This window comes from Tubulanus polymorphus, chromosome 1 (genome assembly GCF_964204645.1).
Source record: "Tubulanus polymorphus chromosome 1, tnTubPoly1.2, whole genome shotgun sequence".
Taxonomy (NCBI): Eukaryota; Metazoa; Nemertea; class Palaeonemertea; order Tubulaniformes; family Tubulanidae; genus Tubulanus; species Tubulanus polymorphus.
The window spans coordinates 24,620,777-24,640,636 of record NC_134025.1 but is presented as its reverse complement, the minus strand read 5'-3'; the positions used below and the strand labels follow the sequence as shown (position 1 = coordinate 24,640,636).

The following is a 19,860-nucleotide window of genomic DNA, read 5'->3' as shown; positions in this document are numbered from 1 at the left end:
ATTTATTTTTTGATTGGATATTATAAAAGTTCAAGATCTCAAATGAATTTCTTATTTTTCTCCGATTACCCTCTTGTTGACCAAGGCAATAATTTTGTAAGCTTATCTGGCAGAAATATGTTTACTCTTCAATTCACATTCACAGGGGTGTGATGAAGGCAAAGTTAAGATGGATGATGGATTGTGTAAATGCCCAACAGGGCGAAAGGGAATTAAATGTGATGAAGCTGATTGCATGAATGGCGGGGTCCACTTATCTGATAGTACCTGCTTTTGCACACATACGTGGACTGGCCAGCATTGCACAATTCGCAAATGTTTGAATGGAGGAAAGCTGGTTTCAAATGGCTCTGGATGTGACTGCACACCAGATTGGACTGGATCTCATTGCCAACTCATAGTTTGTCAAAATGGTGGAATGCCAGCAGATGATGTAACTTGCTTCTGCCAGTTGTCATTTTATGGGCAATTTTGCGAACACTCTGAAGGATCTGGTAGTGGCTCTGGAACTGGCTCTGGAAGTGGCTCCGGAAGTGGTGGATGGGATGGAACCAACGGCTGGAGATGAATCCGGTTTAGGATTCGAAATCTTATTACTGTACGTGCTCGAGAGTTACTCCTTGCAGAAGTCATCATAATTGTTACTTAGGTGTTGATAGTAGTCTAATTATCATGAATTGGTCAGGGCATAGGACATGTGGGAAGAGACCAACCTCAATTGAGACGTCTCTTGTAACATGTCTGTCAGATCAGTGATTAGATGTAATCAATTACATGTAGAATTAAAACTTCATCCTTCACGGACAAAAAACGATTCATGCATGTGTAGTTGTTTTGATATTTTTATTCTTTCAATTGAGACACTTAAATATATTCGTTGCAGCAGTACTTATATATAATCATTAACTGTATATTAAGATAATCATTTGTATGAACAATAAAATAAATCACAATTATGATATATCACAGTTCAGTTCAAGCTAGATTCATTCATTTTTGTTTATGTATATCATTTTAATGTCCAAAATGTTAAAATAAAATTCATGCAACACGAATGTAAATTGAATATTTGTTAGGCTAAAAAAGAATGATGCCTTGTTTTCTCCTAATCGGCCAGGTCATTTTGAAGGAGTAATGAAATTTGTAATCCAGTTATTTTTTAGAGTAGATAGGCGGCCGGCCAGGTCAATTTATAAGCTCAGCAGAAATGAGAAACAAGGTATCAATATTTTTAGCCTCATTAGAGTATTTGGTGGTATGAAAAATATAATAAAAAAGAAATGATCTGTTGAAATTTAATCCAAATGATTTTCTTGCAATTGTGTGATTAGTATAAAAGACAAACAGATAAGCAATACACAGCAAACACTTGATTACGTGAATGGGATTATTATATATAACATTCAAAATGGACTTTTCATTTAAAATGAAAATGTGGAGCCCAGTTTGATGAATAAGATAAAATCAAATTTCAGGATAGTTCATGTTTTCAATGCCGGTACTTAATCATGAACTGGGGTCCAACCGCAATGCATACTCTTTTACAAATCATAATATAACAACAATTATCAAAAATCAAAATCACAGAGTACAACCAGCATGCGTAGAAATATACATCAACAGTAGATCAACTATTTACATATAAACATAAATATATCAGAAATATGAATAATTTCTTTATCACAATTCGCTGAAAATACATTCAACCGACCAACCAACAGTGAAATAGATATTTCTTAATACAAATTAAAATGAAGCAAACAATTTACGATAAACTACAGATTAAAATCATCAGAAAATCTATAAATCATTGAATTATGATCAACAAATTCATGATTTAAAAATATGTATAAAAAAACTCATAATTTGTGTAAAGAATTTAAATGAGAAAATGTCCCAAAGGACGCTATAAACAACCTGTGTAGAACAAAACTATATTTTCAAATACTGTATACAATGGACAAACCCTGTTTGTTTATACAACAATCGTACAATGTACTTAATTTTGAGTATTTTCTCACTTTAAAAGTTGACTATCACTGATTTATGAAATTTTGCATCAGATATTTCATTTGTCAATATGGAATAATGATCCATATTACTCAACTAATAACAATTTATGCACACATTACAGCAGTGTTTTTATTAGTTATCACAGTTTGTTTCAGTTTCTAACAACGCAACACACACGTTGCAAATCATGAATCGGTTACTGTACCTCATTTTGTTCTTCTTCATACGCAAAAGATGACATGATCATTTTTCAATATATTCACATACTGGTAATATCATTTCGAAAATGACAATTGCATACTGGGCAAATGTCCGAAAATGAAGAAGAGATGATTAACAATTCTAATAATGCAGCGTACGACAAAAGTACATGAGTACACATATAAAACACTTATAGACCTAGCAAATGCATTGATCTTTATATTACTCTTAACACTTTGTTGAATGTGATGATAACAATCCTTTATGCAACCGTCATCTGCCTGGTTATATTTGGAATGGGGATTTGTGCACCGCTGTGGTACTTACTGTCATACAAGTGATCGTCAAAGAATGGATCGCGTGCTTTAATACTCCTACATGAAGAAAAAAATTCAATTATGTTGATATATTAACTAAAAAGATAAATGATGACAAGTATCAGGGTCCCTACAGATCAGCCATTCCTGGATATAAGGTGTTTTAGAGGAACAAATTTCAAATTTCGAGGAAGTGTCTGCATCACTTTTATATCCCAATTACAGTAGACTCCTCCAAAATCAGTACTGTTTCTCTGGTAAAACAATTATTTCTGTGGTTTTGTAAGGAAATGTTTATCCCATACACTACCTAAACTTGGTTTCTAATTCAGTAACCGCCTAATTGGGTATAAGAGATCCAGGTCACAAGAGTACGATTAAGGCGTAGTCTTCTGTACAACTACTAACTGGACAAAAAATTATAATTGCCTTTTTACCAAAATTGAAGGAGTTTTGAAGAAGTTTCAGGAAATTTGCTCAAATCAAACCAGTTGTAAACACCTTGAAAAGCATTTTTCATTTAGAAGGAAGCAAGGAGTCGAAGGGTAGTTTTCGAGATATTCTTTACCATTTCTCATGAAATATCATAATTCAGTACAACAACCCTATTTCTCCAATATTGTTGTCCAATGTTGTACCAGTATATCCTATATCTATATACAAAGTCTTTTAGGATCAACAGCTTACCTGGCCACATATGGTTCCAGATTTCGCAAAGTTTCAGTGCTGTTTACTTCATCTCCAAGTGAATGAACTTTCGTGCTCTTTGTGAATCCATCCGGCAACAGTTTTTGTACACCTCCGCGACAATGTCCCTCCCTTTCCTTACCATGAGGGTTTTTATCCCAATACCTGATAAATAGAAAACATGCAACTGAAAATATATCAGGCTTGATGGATCTAAACAAAAAAAGAAATTGAAAGTAATATTAACTTACCTAGTTGAGTAGTGAGTAATAAATCGTTTAGAGCTGTCTGGTACTGGAATATATCGATCATTATTTTCACAATAACCAGAGGGTTCTTTCGTTCCAACATTTGTTCTGTCGAGTTGATCGGACTCGGATAAGCCCGGACGCTGCTGACCTTTGAAGCTGTTCATGTGAATGCTGCAAAATTTCACATGTACATGCATTACAATTTCACTGAGAGATTAAACATCAGTCAAACAGAAAGAACTGAATGAACAGCATACCTAGAATAGTTATCAGGATGGACCGCATTCATATATTCCGCAGGGTCTTTCTTTTTCAATGCATTTACTCTTTGGGACGGCATATCTGATGCTTTATCATAAGCCTACAATATAGTTAATCATTGTAACAATGGTTAAAATGGAAAGAATTCCTCAAAAAGTGTCACACAGCTAAGACTGCATATTCATCAACTTACATCTGACATAACTCTATTCACATATACTGGCAGAGCTTTAGTTCCCCTTGTGAATCCGGTGTCATGATCAGATCGATTTGCGATCATTGGTAAGGCTTCTGCACCCTGAAATAACAAAAATATTGTGTTAAATCAGTTGGATATTACCTACACAGAAATGGTATTAAAGTGATTTCAATGAAGAATGATGAAGTTCACAAACTAGATGTTTGAAATTTTTCTAAATCCACTATTTCACTCTACTTACATGAGCATATTCAAATGGTACAAAGGCAGTTTTCATTATGCTGATACCAGTTGGACGGTGAGTATACCAGCCCTGGAAAAAATCAAAAGTACCGTACGTTGATTCATAGATCAATATTTCATATGAAAATCTAAGACTATCAAAAATGAGAGGTAAAATACCGGTAGAACTTACAGGCAAATCTCCTTTAAAAGGTGAATTTGGTTGGAACGTAATCGGTTCTACATTAGAAGCATGAGTAAATCCTGTCTCTTCATTCGGACCGACAGTTTTTCTAGATACATCCACTAGAGTTAAAGAAAACATCAAAATACAAAATTCCAAGTTCAAGTTCTTTAAACTAGGCCTATATACTACTGAATGGTAAACTAATGCTTACTTCGTACACTTGGTTTTCCTTGGAATTTTTCATGTGTCTCAGTTGTCATAAATCCCGGGCCCTAAAAATAGGAAATCTGAGCTGAGAATGGAATTTCATGTAGTGAGGAATATTCCCATTAGCAGTATAAAAATAAGATATAGAGCACACTAAGAGGGAGGATTAGATACATATAATTTCCTTGTTAGTTCTATGATATATTATAGTTGAATTATACAGCTTATACAATAATTCTAGGGATCTTTGAATATGAAAATTTCAAACCTCTCAAAAATTGAATACTCTTCCAAGAAAATAAAAATACAAGATCATGAAATTTAGTGACATCATTTTGAATAACTTACAAAGCCACCATGCTCCGCTTCTACAGGGTCTTTTCCCTGTAATTTGTGTAATAACGGTTTAGCTCTTGGCAATATATTTGCTGGCGCTGAGGCAATTCTTGTGTCGATGAATGTGTTTTTAACCTGTTTAAACAATGCATGGTTAGTTAGGAATATAAGTGCACTATGGATAATTGCAAGACCAATAAGTTATAACTTTATATGATTATCAGTATATGTAACATATGATTTCGACGTAAATATATGATTTTGTTAGATAAAGGGGATATAAATATATGATCTTATTAGAAGGAAAATTTCTAGACGACCTGACCTAATGCCAGTCATTTCAGCCATTTCGTATCTTTTTCGATACAAACTTATTTTATACCATGAAATAGCTAACTACAGAACAGGTGAGCCAGAACTGAGTGTAGGACACTGTCTAGCCAACTGTAGTATAAGTAAATAGTAGACAGTGTTGTTATATTCAAGAGTAATTTCCTAGTATAGTATGTAAATATTATCATAATACTTTCGTTAAAGATCTGTCTGTATTTGCAATTTACTGCTCTTGATTGTAAAACTTTATTGACTCTTGACTCTAGAGTAGATTATCAAACAGAAAATAATGTAAACACAATGAGATTCACTAAGCAGTACAAAAGAATTACAATCAATCATTGAACTTATTTTCTTGATACATTTCATTCATTAGTTGAAAGATAAGAATAAGATTTTTACCTCTTTGCTGGTAGGATTTGTGATAGGTTTCTCACGAATGAATCCACTTTCCACTTGGTGCACAGAATTGGGTAATGGTTCTTTACCATCCGCGCCAGCATAAGGCAGAAAATGTTTTTTGGTAATGGAGAGATAATTTTTGGCCACAATACGCCTATAATCATAAGAAAAATGTCAACCCCCAGGTACGGATTTCAGGTACGAAGTTTGGAATAAAGTTAATTCTACATACCCCATTGCTGGGTTGTCCAATTCATCTAATCTCTGGCTATAGTAAACACCAGGCCGGAAATTTGACAGGTATCCAGTGCCGGTGTGTTTGCCTTTTCTAGGCTGGAACTTTTGCCAGCTTCGTCCATAAGTTGTACCATTTTGTGTACAATAGAATTTCATGATATTCGAATCAGCTCCATAGCTGGCATTGACATGAGCATTTCTGGTTCCATAAGGAAGTCGCCCCATCTGAAGAAAAAATATTTTTCCAGTTAAATATCTATCCAATAAATATACAACCACATCAAAACAAACTGATATTGACTGGATGACACCACCCAACCTATCTGATCATTACCAATACCACATCACACAAAAAATTTCTAAAATCAAAAAAGTTGGGAATCTTACTGTATTTTTAGATTCGACAATGTAATGTTACTTTAAATGATGACCTTCTCGACAGATGATTCTTTTTTAAGACGGTATCCTTACTTCTGGATGTGTTGTCTTCTTTAGGCAATAAAAGGATCGATCATCAAGCGTATCTCTTTTTGATCGAATACCAGTTTATGTAGCTTCCCTAGTTACGACGGACATCTGACCGGACAAATACGGACTAAGAATCGGACTGTAAATTAAATCGGGATTCGAACCCGCTTTTTGCGAACTGAATTGTGGGAAACGTCATTACAGATCCGCCATTTTACATGTTATACGATTAATTTTGTCGAATTTCATCGAATTTATAACCGTTGACCGCCTCTGGTTTAAAAGGTGAGTATCGCAATGAAATTAGTGTTTATTCTCGGTGATGTTCTTCACCAAATGAACCAGAAATTAAGGCCAGTCATTGCTGATAAAAGCTTTAAACAAACGATTACAATTCGCTTCCGTGACCGTGTCCTTCTCTTCTCATTCCCGATCCCGGAATCGGTTCCGTTTTTTGAAGGAACTCGCTTGTCCTCGTAATCATCACAGCCCTATCTTTCAATTTCAGTGCGCATTCCTCAACTAATCTTAGTAGGCCTAGGCCCTATTGCAGTTTAGTTTTCATTAATCATGCACCCATTTCCTGGCGCTTTAAATTGATATTCATAGAGGAAGTTTTGTAATCCAATCACTACCAACCACCTACCAATCTAATTCCCCTTCCCTTCATGATTTTGATACGAATTTGTCAAATTTCGTTATGAATCACTTCATCTGCCTGCAATGTCATGCTTCAGTTAGCTCAGTAAAGATAAATTTTGCATATTAAAAAAATAAACATGGATTTGCATATTCATTTTTGAGTTTTTTGTTTTCGTCCATCACTCATCAGCATGTTTTATTACTATTAAATAGCCTACTTAGAAAACTGGCTTCTGTGCCGTGGACCATAATGACAACGTCACATGTGGCGTCACCCACACTACAGGCTTTTATTTTGCAAATAAGTAAACAATCGCAGATAAAAAAATGCAGGCTGCTATAAATGAACTGTACTGGCTAGATTTACGAAAATAGGGGGAATAGATAGAACAACAGCACTCGGAACCGGGCCAGCATATCGCTAGGGCAGCATCTTGCACTAGACCACTGATGCTTGTTGCAAACCCCTGAATGTTTTAACTACATAGCACTAAACCTTACCCTGGCCCTAAGAGGAACCCTTACCCTACGCGTTGTCTCAACCTTAAGGACCGAACCCTTATCTTTATTCGTCCAATTGAAATGATAATATCAATATATTGTCGTATATCTAAATGTAGTTCTTTTACAGTGGTTTAGATATAGCGAGTATGGGTACAAAAATAACAAAAAGAATGTTTATGTAAAATCAATGTTTATTTCGGAATGCTAAGTAATGTCTCGGTGTACAAATTGATGCTTATATAGACAAATCATAGTTCTCATTAGAGAGGGACAAATGACAGATAGCAGTCCAAATCCTATTTTTAGGCAGTCCCCGGTCCACGAGTAAGTGGTATGTTAAGCATTTACACTCTGACTGTCATATCATAAATTTCAGACAATGTTTTGGAAGTTTACGACGTTGGTGTCAACACATATTGACACAGTTCTTGACAAGGAGGTACGTTTTTTTAAGTTTTATTGTTGCTTTATTTCTTGAGTGGTTTATGATGAATAATGAATGAATAAACATTTCATAACTCGTTCCATATACTTTGAAAAGTTTGACTTTATATCGTTTAGTAATATTTTTATTGACGGTCTTATTTGCAGGACTTCACTCTTCAAGAGTTAATGAATGAAGACGATATACTTCAAGAAACCAAAGCACAAAATCAAAAACTTCTTGATGTGTAAGTCTTTTTGATCAGTATGGTTCACTCAAAAGTGACTTTGATATATTCAACTAATACATCGAGCATATATTTGACAATGATTCGAAAAATTTTGTTGTTAATTTTGCAGTCTTCTGACAACAGAAACTCTGAATGAACTAGTTTCAATGATCATCGATGAACCACCAGCTGATTGTGATGAGCAAACCAGATTCAAGTGAGTTCTACTGAACATTTCTCATTCAGTTATGAAAACATTTACAGCTTGATGGCTTTTTAAATGGTATTACAGTTCACAACATTAACCAACTATCTTAAGAATTTTATTTCAAATCATTTCTGAAATACTATTTAGTATTACATGAATTTACATATTTGTATATTTCTGCTATACCAATCATTGAAATTTATGATACATTTTGTCCGATAGTTTGATAAGATTTGTATATTCATTGTCTCAGGTATCCGAATACAGCATGCGAACTGCTGACCTCTGATATTGAACAGATGAATGAGGCCTTATCCACCAATCCTGACCTCCTGAATAAGATGTACAGTTTTCTGGAACAAGATCATACACTGAATCCACTGCTGGCTAGTTTTGTCAGCAAAGTGTTTGGCTTATTACTTACCAGAAAAAGTGAAAGGGTGAGTACATTCAATCTATCTAGATGGTTTTAATATGATACCTTCATTTTGAATGGGGAATACATTTCGTTCATTTAAAGCGAAACTCATTTTAGTATCTCTGCTTATGAAAAGCATAGTGCAGATTTCACTGATCATAATTTCGATTTTATTTGGTTGCTTTTCGTCAATTCAGTATGTTCATAAGTTGAAACACCCACATTAACAAGAAATACTAGTAGATAGTCTGATGTTTCAACTTAAATGTATGAGCCATTTTCAAAATCTAATTGAGTCACTTGTTTACAGTCTATGGAAACCAGTATGTTCAGTAGCTTAGTGAAACTGGGCCCTCGTAATTAGTATTTATTAGTATTGCCTGTAATAACTGTAGCTCCTTTGGGTAATCATCTAATTCTTCTAATTAAACAGACTGTATTAATTATTATTGAATCATATACACTGTCACTGATGAATTGCTGTTCTCGTGTATAGATGATGGTATATGTTTCTATTTTAGATGGTTGAATTTCTAAAGTCAAAGAAAAACTTCATAGAAAATCTCCTGAAGCATATAGGCACATCAGCAATTATGGATTTACTACTAAGGCTTATTACATGTATTGATACCCAACCAGAGGATGAGGATTCTTGCAGAAATAATATATTAATGGTTTGTTTATTTGATTTTTTCACAACTTGTACTGTGGTACTGTGGAAAACCTAGTTTATGATGTTTATTCATATTTTCAGTGGTTAAACAATGAGAAACTCATTCAAAAACTAGTTGCATTAATAAACCCTATTCATCCTGAAGATGTAAGTATCACTTTCATTTCGTCTAAAAGAAATTGAGAGAGCATGTCACAATGAACTGGAGTGAGCCAGTGTGGTGTTTGGTTCATGTTTGAACCTTTTATTTTCAGAAACATGTGAATGCGTCGCAAGCTTTATGTGATGTCATCAGGCTCAGTAGAGATCTGATGTCACAACTACAAGAAGTGGCAGATCCAGAACCTCTTTTAGAAACTATTGAATCGTACGTATCATTTTGCTTAAACTGTATGTGAACATTGCAGCTAAGTACAGACTTTTTAAGATTTCATGCTAAAACAATATTTTTCATTTCAGATCTGAAGTTATTGCAGAGTTGTTAGGTCATATGTTCAGTAATGAAAAAGTTGAATCAGTACTAGTCAGTGGTTTATCAGTTCTTCAAACGTTATTAGAATTCAAGAAACCAATGTAAGTGAGAACTAGCATTTTTACTTCGATTGAGGTTTCGACATGTCCTTACATCCATATCTACACTCTAATCTCTCTATCACAGGGAGTTCCCATGCTTCAGGCCAGAAGGTAGCGAACAGCTGTCCGAACTTGATCAAGAACGTCTTCAGGCCAGCATCAATAAAACACTAGCGTCTTTATGTCCTAGATTATGTGACCTGCATCAGGTCCTGGTTGATCCTCCTAAGGTACTTAAAAATCTTAATGACCTTGGTTATTTTTTAATTTTAAACTACATGTTTATGTTTTTGTTTGAATTTCATCTTGTATATGAACAAGCCAGTGTATTATAAGGCTTGCAAAATACATTGAAAGTAAACAAACAAATGGTAAACGTGTAGGAAAAATCTTAAGATCTATTTCGGCAAAGATTTATACATTGAAATTATGACTGAAAATTAGATTCATTTTGTCGAGTACCGATAATGTCTTAGTGCTATTCAGTAATCTAGACCTGTTGTTACTTGACATGTTGACATGACTCTCCTGAGGACTGGGAAAAACCTGAGTATCTTGAACTTTCCTTTCAGCAATTTTTCAATTCTATGCCGACGACGCTAGGAATTTTAGAACCTCCACTCGGTAATACACGTTTACAAATAGTGCGTGTAATCGATTCTATAGTTCATACAAATAGTCATCCTGTGCATGAAGAACTTGCCAAACATGGAACTCTATCCGTTATACTAGTAAGTGGACGTAACCCAGGCTGGCTGATTTCTTTTTTTCATAGATAGTGGATAACTTGATGTCGTGATTCATTTTTCAGGATCTGTATTTCAAATATAGCTGGAATAACTTTCTACACACTCAGGTAGTGCATTTGATCACGTCTATATTCTCATGTGAACCGGAAGGCCAGGATAAACCTGTATTACTGCAACAGGTAAAAAATATAATGAATTTAAAAAATCGTTAAAACAATGCTAGGTAATTTAAGGTGATAGATAATGTATTTCAACGGCGCGCTGTTCCTTGTATTTTCAGTTGTTCGTGGATTGCAGCCTAATTCAAAAGTTACTCGATAGTTGGGATGACAATGATGAAATACAGTGAGTAGAAATTCTATCACTCCATCATGCTTAAATTTGAGATAAACCATAATCCAGTGAGTGATTTTGTATGCTGAGAACTATATGTCTAAATCGACTCAACAATTTTCATTTTGTTTACTTACCATCAGGGCGCGTCCTGGAGGCCATAGACGAGGTTATATGGGCCATGTGACGAAAATCTGTAATGAAATAGTTGAAGCTATGGAGAAAGGTCCCAATAGTAACAGAATAGTGGGGTACATCGAGGGTAAGCATTCTTATCAAATATTTGAATGTTTGAATATTGGTAGAAGCTTTATACAATGTATGTATGTAGGCCTATGTTTATTATGGGGAAACTTTGAAAATGTATTCTCAATTGTAAACGTTTGTTTTGAAATGCTTGAATAATTGCATGAAGTGAAATCTGTATTGCAGCATTACCTGGTGATTATAAGAGTCGATGGGAATCATTCACTGCAACCACTTTAACGGAAGTTAATAAAACCAATACGGCCGACCCAGTAAGTGTGTACTGGTAATTGAATGAATGTATGAATGTCTTCTAAGTCCTCTTGAAAGATATTCTTGAAGCTTGAGTAACAACTCCTAATACTCCTCTGTATGATGGTCTGGATGCACAATCAGCTTTTTAGTAATGTTCAAATTGTCTCAATGCTCTGAATTATTAATCCCTCGTGAATCCGCTGCACTCTGTATGAACTATCTTCACTCGATGAGCTGTTGATTGAATGTCTATCGTCATTAATTCGAAGTGTCGTTCGAAAATTGTGCTATCGTTTAGTTTGTGTTTGCACTCCTTAGAAATCCGCACAAAATGGACAGATAGTAAAATATCATTTGATGAAAAATCACTGAATAGTAGAGCCGTCTCCTCAAATATATCCAAGGATGCATTACTTTTGGATACCCAATTATTCTCACTGAAGCAATAATTGTAATGCAATAACTTTCAATACCAACGTATAATTCAGTGTAAAAAGTCATTCAAAACACCTGTCATATTCACTTTACATTCCTGAAGGAACTACATTATGGACCGGTATATTTGGCATCAGTAAGTAGCATGGATTTGGCTGATGGGATAGGTCATCTGCTTCTTTATTTGATACTATGTTTTTTGTACGATTTGGAGCTAATTTCAATCGCATATATCTGTCTTCTCATTATTTCTTCTTATGTATCATTGTTCTAAATTTCTTAGCCTAGTAGCGATCTGTGTACCTATTGTTGATGAATGTTTGTTCGATCGATTTTCATTTTACTTTCCGTTATAACAAAAGTTAAACGAAAGAAAGATTTCTTCCCGTGTAAGCCTGTTTGCCTATATGGACTATAACAGGTGTTGATGAAAGTTTTTTTATCTGCTGATTAAGATGTTTTTCATTAAAACTATTTAGTTTAGATTATTTTGCGCCGGCACCAATACTACAATATATTTGTTATCCAAAGCGTGAAATGTTCATACTATATGTGCTATATTATTTTATCGCCCCTGTTTTTCTGTTGTCTTTGTTGGGAATAGTTTAATCGCAAATTGGAGACGTGTTTTGTGGTTCAATCATCAAATTCCGTAATGCCATATTGAATTTCTTAATAAATTTTGCAGGTTGGTGGCCATAACTTGCCGTCCAGTAATGAAGATGATGACATCGGATACCGGGATATACCATTCCCACAAGACAATGCATTGCAACAGGTAAAATAGAAAAAAAAAACTTCTAGATAAAAATGTTCAAAATCCTATCTTCTCACTGATTAGATATTTAAGCAGATAACTCCTCTTGCCTCTCGGATTTGAATAAGATATGTACATATCGTATTAACGATGCACTAAGTGATCAAATATACCGAGAATACGTGCGGTGGTGTAACCACAAACGTATGTTTTTATTTTTGAAATTCGTCGCACAGGCATTCTCTGATTATGTGCTTCAACAAATGACAAGCAGTTTTTCTGAACAGATCGGTTTTAACGAACACGAATTCGCCGACCAAGAAGAACACATCGAGTTAGTAGCACAGTTCAGCATTGAAACGTTTTTCTCGTCGAATTTTTGTGTGTAATTAATGTATTTTTACGTGAATAAATTTCAGAGCACCTTTTACGGACCGTATATCCAGTATTGATTTCTCGATAATAACGAATGAAGAGTCTGTAAGTATTGGATGTAGTCTGGATATCCTGTATTGATGAATCTAGCATTTTCCTGAAATTGTTGTGTTTTCCTTCATTGAATCCTGGTGGAAATGAATATTTCCTCTATTGTAGGCTAGTGCGGCAATGTTTGACCAAGTGTGTAATCAGCGTATACAACAGTTCGATGATGCTGACAGTGATGAAGATATTTGGGAAGATAAGGAAAAAGACTTCAAATTTTCTCAGGGCATTGCTCATCCTAAACCATTGTGAGTTTTTTCCAGAATTAAACAAAAGTAGTAGTGTCTGTTAAGAACAAATTCCTATATTTAGAACAAAGATGTCTACGATCGATCTACGATGGTCCAACTTTTTTTTCAGTGCTTCAACTGGTGACAAAGACAGCGAAGAGGAAGAAAGTAGTTCAGATGAAGAGGATTTAGATTCACCTGCTATTATTCGGCAGACCCCTTCACGAGAACAGAAAATGGAAGTGGACCAGGGAGATGGTGCGTTGGCTGCATAAATAGAAAATTAATTTCACCATCTATTTGCTAACCAATCAGTCATCATGATGATTGCATTCAATTTCAGCGTGGCCAGATGAATTAGATGACGTGGCCATGGAGAGTGTTCCTGTGGCTATGGATACAGCGCCGCTTGCTTGGGAATCGGGAGCATCTTCGACAGCACCAGCGTCTACTGATGGAGGCTGGGCAGCATTTTCAGATAATAATAATCCAAATGCTGGTCAACAGCAAGCATCGGAAGAACGCTGGGCGGATTTTACCTCAAATGTTTTCGACAATAGGTAATCAGGGATTTTAATTACATATTTATTACACTGGACGATGTCATATATTTTAGTAATCAGGGTCCCTACACATCCTTGACTCCTTAAAAACTCATTCTAAACAGAAAATGCTTTTAAAGGTGTAAGAAACTCCTTTGATTTGAGCAAAATGCACAAGATTCCTTTAAAACTCCTTCAATTTAGAGAAATAGGCAATTAGAAATTTTTCATTAGACTAAACCTAAATTCGTACAGTTGGGACCAGGATATGTTTTTACCCAATTAGGTGGTTAGCGAATAAGAAAGCAAGTTTACTTGTAAAGGATGGAAATTTCCCTATAAAACCATTGAATTAACGGTTTACCGTGATGAACAGTACTGAGGAGGAGTGTACTGTAATTCAGACTTGATGCAGGCGCTTCCTTAAAATTTTCTCCTTTGAAACTCCTTGAAAACTCCTTATATCCTGTAATGAATGTTTTGTAGGGGACCCTGGTAGTGTATTGTAGTAAAATGTATTATTGTAAGCGTTTAAACTCTCTATTTCAGCAGTGACAACACAGTATTTACAACAATGGATACGAATCCTAGTACTTCGAGTGATATGTCTATTTCTACTGCTGTAAATAGTCGTACTGCTGCATACGGTCAGTCATTTAAGATTTTTGTCATGATACCAAATCCCATCCTCCCTCTGCAGGGACTCGAACCTGATGGCATCGCTACACTCAGCCACGGCACGAAACCCCTGCATCAGTAGACCGGGTGCGCAGGTACATGCGCAGCTTTCCGAACGAAAACTGGCGGCACCAATCAGATTGCTCGTTGTATAATCGTTGAGGCAAATTTCAAGGAAGAACTATAAATGGGAAAACCTGGGCTAAAATAAAACGGGATTTCTGATTGGCTAAAAATCACATCATCTGAACTGCGCATGTATCTGCGCACACGGTCGATTATGGCAGGGTTTCGTCAGGTTCGAATCCCTGTTGGGGGAGGATGACCAAATCCATATCTATACTGAATAAAGAGACGATGAATCCAATTTGTTTTCAGCTGTGGATAATGAAATTTCGAGCTGTAAATCAGATGAAAAGGGCCCAAATAGTAGTATGCTTGAAAACGATAATGCAAGGTTTGTATTCATATTTGTAGTACGTCAGTAATTTCTTATTTCTCTGCCAATTAATATCATTCATATCCTCGGAGAAATACTCATAATCTACTATCGACGAATATCGATCTTTTCAGCCTTCCTTCCGATCCCGAAGCTTCCGTAGCCTCCAGTGCCATCAACTCTGATGATAAGCCTGCTGTGGAATCACCATCGAAACCATCACAATCGTCGGCGGATGCATCCTCATCAGAAAAGGCGGCTAGCACGGCTCAATCGACAGAAAATGACGCGTTACACTCACAAAATGATGAGAATAATACAAAGTAAGAGCATCTTAAAAATATTCCAGCATAACATCAACTGATTCTATTTCTTATATACTCTTAATGAATCATTTCTCACTCTCTTTGGGTTAGATTGAAGGAAAAAACTGGAAAAGTGGATTTGAATTGAACCCTGCAATCACTTCACATTATAAATCCCTTTTCTACATGTATTTACAAAACTTTAAAAACGTCTATTTGTATTCAGCTCAAAAATGGGAGATCATTTCACATTTTATTCTTCATGTGCATATGATAATTATTTGTATGTTTGTTCTGGGTAAATGCGTTTGATCATTAAATGTGATACAAAATGGTTTGTGTTGGTTGTCTTCTCACTAGCTTTTTCACACATCTACAATCAATATTCTAATCAAAAAACGATTTCTCAGTCACTGATCTATGCGCTCATCATCTACACCAAACCAATGTACTAGCACTCTTACCGGTAAGCTGTACTCGTGGATGTAGCAATGATATGCTTTCATAGTGAAGCTATCACATTATGAATTTGTGAGATTGCTTCTTCAGATCAACACGACACTGGTTGCTATAGACCTGGATGTATATTGTTTTACCATTGAAATCAGAATCGTCATATAAACTGTTCTATTAGGTTATGAAATCTAGTGTTCTATTAGGTTATGAAATCACTGTATCTTACACACAAGAGTTCTTTTCTAATTCGTTTGATGTGTGCTTTATTTTTAGTCCATCATCTAACTTAGATGACGAATGGGATGAGGATGAGCTCACTAGTAATTTTCAGTGAGTTGTGTTTGAATTTTAATGATCGGGCAGCCTTATTGTTTTGTATCATTTTGTGCTGTTTTATGTTAGTTTTGTTCTAGTTTTTATGCGTTCATGTTCATATATTAAGTTCGGTTGACGGGCAGGGATTAACATCATGGGGCGTTATTTTCGTTTTGCTTTCAGTACAGGGTGGTGTAGAATAAGTGCATGCCTAATTGGTTTATTTATAAGTTAGAAGTTATATGGTTACTGCTAGTCTTTCTGGATTGCAATCGTGTAGCGAAACATTTTCTTGGCGTTGGTCAGACTCAACAGTGGCCAAGAGTTTGACGAAATGTGCTTTTCCCGAGCTTAGAAAACCTATGTACTAATTGCATACAAAAAGACTCCATGTAGTTAGTTCGAGGAATTTAAGCGGCACTATAATTATGTAAACCTGCATGAGAATTTTTGTCACGTAAGTGTTCCACTGATTGCATGCCTGGTACCTTAATTGCATGGAAATACAGATCAGTGTGTCAAGAAGTAACCCTGCACAGTCATAAATGATTGTTAGGAATTATTTTTATGCACTCAACTGGTGAAAGCAGATAATTCTTTAGTAACTGGCTTATATTAGTTAAACAAATCTATAAAATCCTTGTGTCAAATGATATCAAAATCATATCTGAATTGCATTCAAGTGGTACCGGAATGTTGATCTGTGAAATAAACCTGAATTCCATCATTGCATATCTCATGTCTTGCAAACATTTAGGAGCGGTACCTTCTAGACTCATCTATAAGTTCCCCTTCAAATTCTTTTCTCAAAAGGAGAAGTGATTGATGATTATCGATCAAATATTTAGGAAATATACGTTTGTGTCTTTGTAGATTTCTAAGCTCAAGCGGTTTGATGAAAGCACCTAGTAGCCTTCCAGACACAAATGGACCAACTGAATTACAAGAATTCGATGAAAAAAGGTAACTTTAAAAAGCAATATTGGCTACCAACAAAATGGTGTAAAAATTCTTTAAATTGTAGAAAAAAATGTTCTAAATATATACTTCAGTCATGGTATTACCGAACCACAAGTGTTAGTCAATGAAGTAGAAAGCGCTGAATCGAGTACATCACAGAATGGTCCAGTTTGAGGACATATGACAATTTTAGGATTATTTATATGTTTATGGTAGCTCATTCCGGACGTTGTGATAATTATTTATAATAATGACACTACTAGGCAGGCAACAACAGCGCGTCGTTGCTTCAACGCTTCAGATGATGCCATCTCGAGAAGACTTCAGAAGATGTGAGACGGAGTGAAGTAAACTTTTGTACAGACTGTATATACGTATGCGAAAAGTTTCTATCTACGTAGAATTCTTGAGGTAGCATATTTTTTCCCTGCTCCACTTATTAATGAATGTTTGATTCATAAACACTGACTGAAATTCAATCCTCATGGGATGATTCTTTGCGCCTGGCCTGTTTTTGAAACCATAGGTTCTGTAGTTCCTACTGGTGTTGAAAATAAGGCTCCTTAAATGTGTTAACTATTTTTTTTTTTTAAACTAATTGATGCGGGATGTCAGAAACCCGGGAGAATACAGGAAAATGCAGTATTTTAAGGAAAAATTACATTTTAGCTGGCAGATTTCAACTGAAATTCGTTCAGTGGAAAGAAATTGGATTAAATTCTTATCTGTGTAATGTACGTGCATGCGGAACTGACCGTTAAACATGAGAGTTTGGTACTTTGATTAATCCCACCTAAGTGCACGGTACTAATTCATATTTTGAATTTAATGGCTGCTGCTTAAACTGCAGTAATTGCACTGTCCGTCCATCCATCGTTATTGCAAGCTATTTCCACAATATTGTCACGTGAAATGATGACTGTCGCCTCAGCAATCTCATGAGCTTTCTTATTAACCAAGTTGAAGTCAGCGCGTGTAATTAAAGTAGAAATCATTTAACTACCTGCCTAAAGCATTGCCCCTCTACAAATGTTTTTTCTTTATATATGAAGTAATATGTATTAGAATTCATAACTGGCATATTCTTTGCATAAACAAACTAGAAATGTGTGTATTTTATACATTTTTGAGGCCATATGTCTCGACCAGAATTGTTGGGTGCTTTGATTAAACATAGAAGAATTTATAGTTGTATATTTTATATCAAAAGGATCAGAATCTGAATTTGCAACAATAATATACAGCGTCACATACGTGCTTGATATTACTGCGGATGAAAACCATTTGAAAATTGAAAATTTGAATAAAACATTTTCACAGCTGTTAATCATCAAGTCTCTGATTAGAAGACTACAGTTATTGGTTGACTCTATAGAGGTAAAACTTTTATCTTCAATTGTCAAACACAATAAATCGTTTGCTTATTAGATTGAGTAACTATAGATGTTTATAGTGTGTGCCAAAATAGATATATATTAAGAAATATGATACATATACATTGAAGGCTATATTATGTAATGTTTGTTCTCATGAAAATATGTCTTGGGACATCAAATTATTGATTAATTAAGCTCATTTGAATTGCTTGAATGCAATGGTATACTGTAAATGGCGATAGAGTTCGAGTTCCTCAAAAAATGGTTTGAAAGCTGTTAAACAGTCATCTGATGACAAAATATTTTGATGTGAAAAGTTTTGGGAACCTCTATCTCATCTCGTGTCATTGGCAGCACAGGCAGATTTTACTTGGTTGAATGCGTTGAAAAATACCAATAGAAATGTTTTATGCAGTTATGTATAATAAATTATATGAATAATATCATCATTACTATGTATATAAACATAAAAGTTGTCTGCAATGATGCAAATCTTTTAAAAATTGTACCGTATCGACTGATGTTGAAAAAAAAAACAGTTTTCGTAAAATATGCACAAATAACTACCGTAGCAGTGAAACGTGTTGATGAAGGTTGGGAAGGGATTTTGTGATATTTTATTTGAATACACACCGCAGAACACATTATGAGCTACGTGTATTATTATTTTTATAGAACACCATGAAAAAATATTGCGGTAGTATATTGGTAGACACTACTTTAAAAGGCTGCAGGGCTGAATTTGTTTTAGTGACTTGTATATGATTGTGTCTTGTAGTTTGTAAAAATGTAAATAAGTAGACTTTGAAATGCCCCTACCCCGTTGAATGCTGCATGATGGTTAATATGTGTGTTATTTTGGTCTCGTGCTCAAGCAAAGTGGTTGTATTGATAGTTCCTGTATAAGTTTTTTTAATGAGTTCAACTGAAAGTGTGAAAAATAATAAAACAATGTTGGGCTGATTTTGTTTTTAAAATGGGACTACCTCGACCATTATTTGACTTGTAAATTTTGAAGAAATGATGTATTTAATTTGTAAAATACCATGAAATTGCATCAGTAAATATTGTAAATAGGAGCTGCGCACATGCACCACACACAGACACATACACACAGAATCTGCGGTGCTTTACGGTTTACTAAGTGAAGAATTAAGGTAAATGAATGACAAATAGAACAAATCATAATATGTGTATTTATGTGTATACATGTATATAATTTGAGGCTGAATAAATTTGTAAAGCCCAACATTTTCTTGTTGTTATGCTGTTTGTTTGACGGGATCATTCATTTATTACGTACGCATGA

The 19,860-nt window shown here is 35.0% G+C and overlaps 2 protein-coding genes across 3 annotated transcripts; one reads left to right on the top strand and one right to left on the bottom strand.

Annotated features, from left to right (window-relative positions):
- Nucleotides 1-864: 864 nt before the first annotated feature.
- Nucleotides 865-6,439, bottom strand: LOC141915346 (stabilizer of axonemal microtubules 4-like). Of its 2 annotated transcripts, none has more exons than XM_074806841.1 (12): nt 6,325-6,439; nt 5,849-6,078; nt 5,617-5,770; nt 4,894-5,016; nt 4,550-4,610; nt 4,345-4,457; nt 4,171-4,242; nt 3,924-4,028; nt 3,727-3,830; nt 3,470-3,640; nt 3,219-3,383; nt 865-2,588 (listed from the first exon to the last, which is right to left on the bottom strand). In XM_074806841.1, exons 2-12 carry the CDS (start codon nt 6,076-6,078, stop codon nt 2,477-2,479), a joined length of 1,410 nt encoding a protein of 469 aa, XP_074662942.1. In that variant the 5' UTR covers nt 6,325-6,439; the 3' UTR covers nt 865-2,476. The 2 variants fall into 2 exon arrangements, with proteins under 2 accessions (XP_074662942.1, XP_074662941.1); XM_074806840.1 differs by having other exon boundaries at nt 6,241-6,422.
- Nucleotides 6,440-6,803: 364 nt separating this feature from the next.
- Nucleotides 6,804-19,792, top strand: LOC141915345 (serine/threonine-protein phosphatase 6 regulatory subunit 3-like). The gene is made up of 25 exons (XM_074806839.1): nt 6,804-7,906; nt 8,059-8,138; nt 8,251-8,337; nt 8,582-8,768; nt 9,268-9,420; nt 9,501-9,566; nt 9,674-9,786; nt 9,879-9,992; nt 10,078-10,222; nt 10,565-10,723; nt 10,804-10,920; nt 11,022-11,086; nt 11,218-11,336; nt 11,507-11,592; nt 12,699-12,788; nt 13,004-13,101; nt 13,187-13,247; nt 13,362-13,498; nt 13,611-13,738; nt 13,824-14,040; nt 14,572-14,669; nt 15,079-15,157; nt 15,274-15,462; nt 17,089-17,178; nt 17,268-19,792. Exons 1-25 carry the CDS (start codon nt 7,847-7,849, stop codon nt 17,347-17,349), a joined length of 2,820 nt encoding a protein of 939 aa, XP_074662940.1. The 5' UTR covers nt 6,804-7,846; the 3' UTR covers nt 17,350-19,792.
- Nucleotides 19,793-19,860: the final 68 nt, after the last annotated feature.

Coding starts and splice junctions, on each gene's coding strand:
- LOC141915346 (XM_074806841.1), bottom strand. CDS start 6,078: ATGGGGCGACTTCCTTATGGAACCAGAAATGCTCATGTCAATGCCAGC. Junction 4,243..4,344: donor CTTTTAAAGGAGATTTGCCT/GTAAGTTCTACC, acceptor GATTTTTTCCAG/GGCTGGTATACTCACCGTCC. Junction 2,589..3,218: donor CTGGAACCATATGTGGCCAG/GTAAGCTGTTGA, acceptor TTCTTCATGTAG/GAGTATTAAAGCACGCGATC.
- LOC141915345 (XM_074806839.1), top strand. CDS start 7,847: ATGTTTTGGAAGTTTACGACGTTGGTGTCAACACATATTGACACAGTT. Junction 13,739..13,823: donor GGAAGTGGACCAGGGAGATG/GTGCGTTGGCTG, acceptor ATTCAATTTCAG/CGTGGCCAGATGAATTAGAT. Junction 15,158..15,273: donor CTTGAAAACGATAATGCAAG/GTTTGTATTCAT, acceptor CGATCTTTTCAG/CCTTCCTTCCGATCCCGAAG.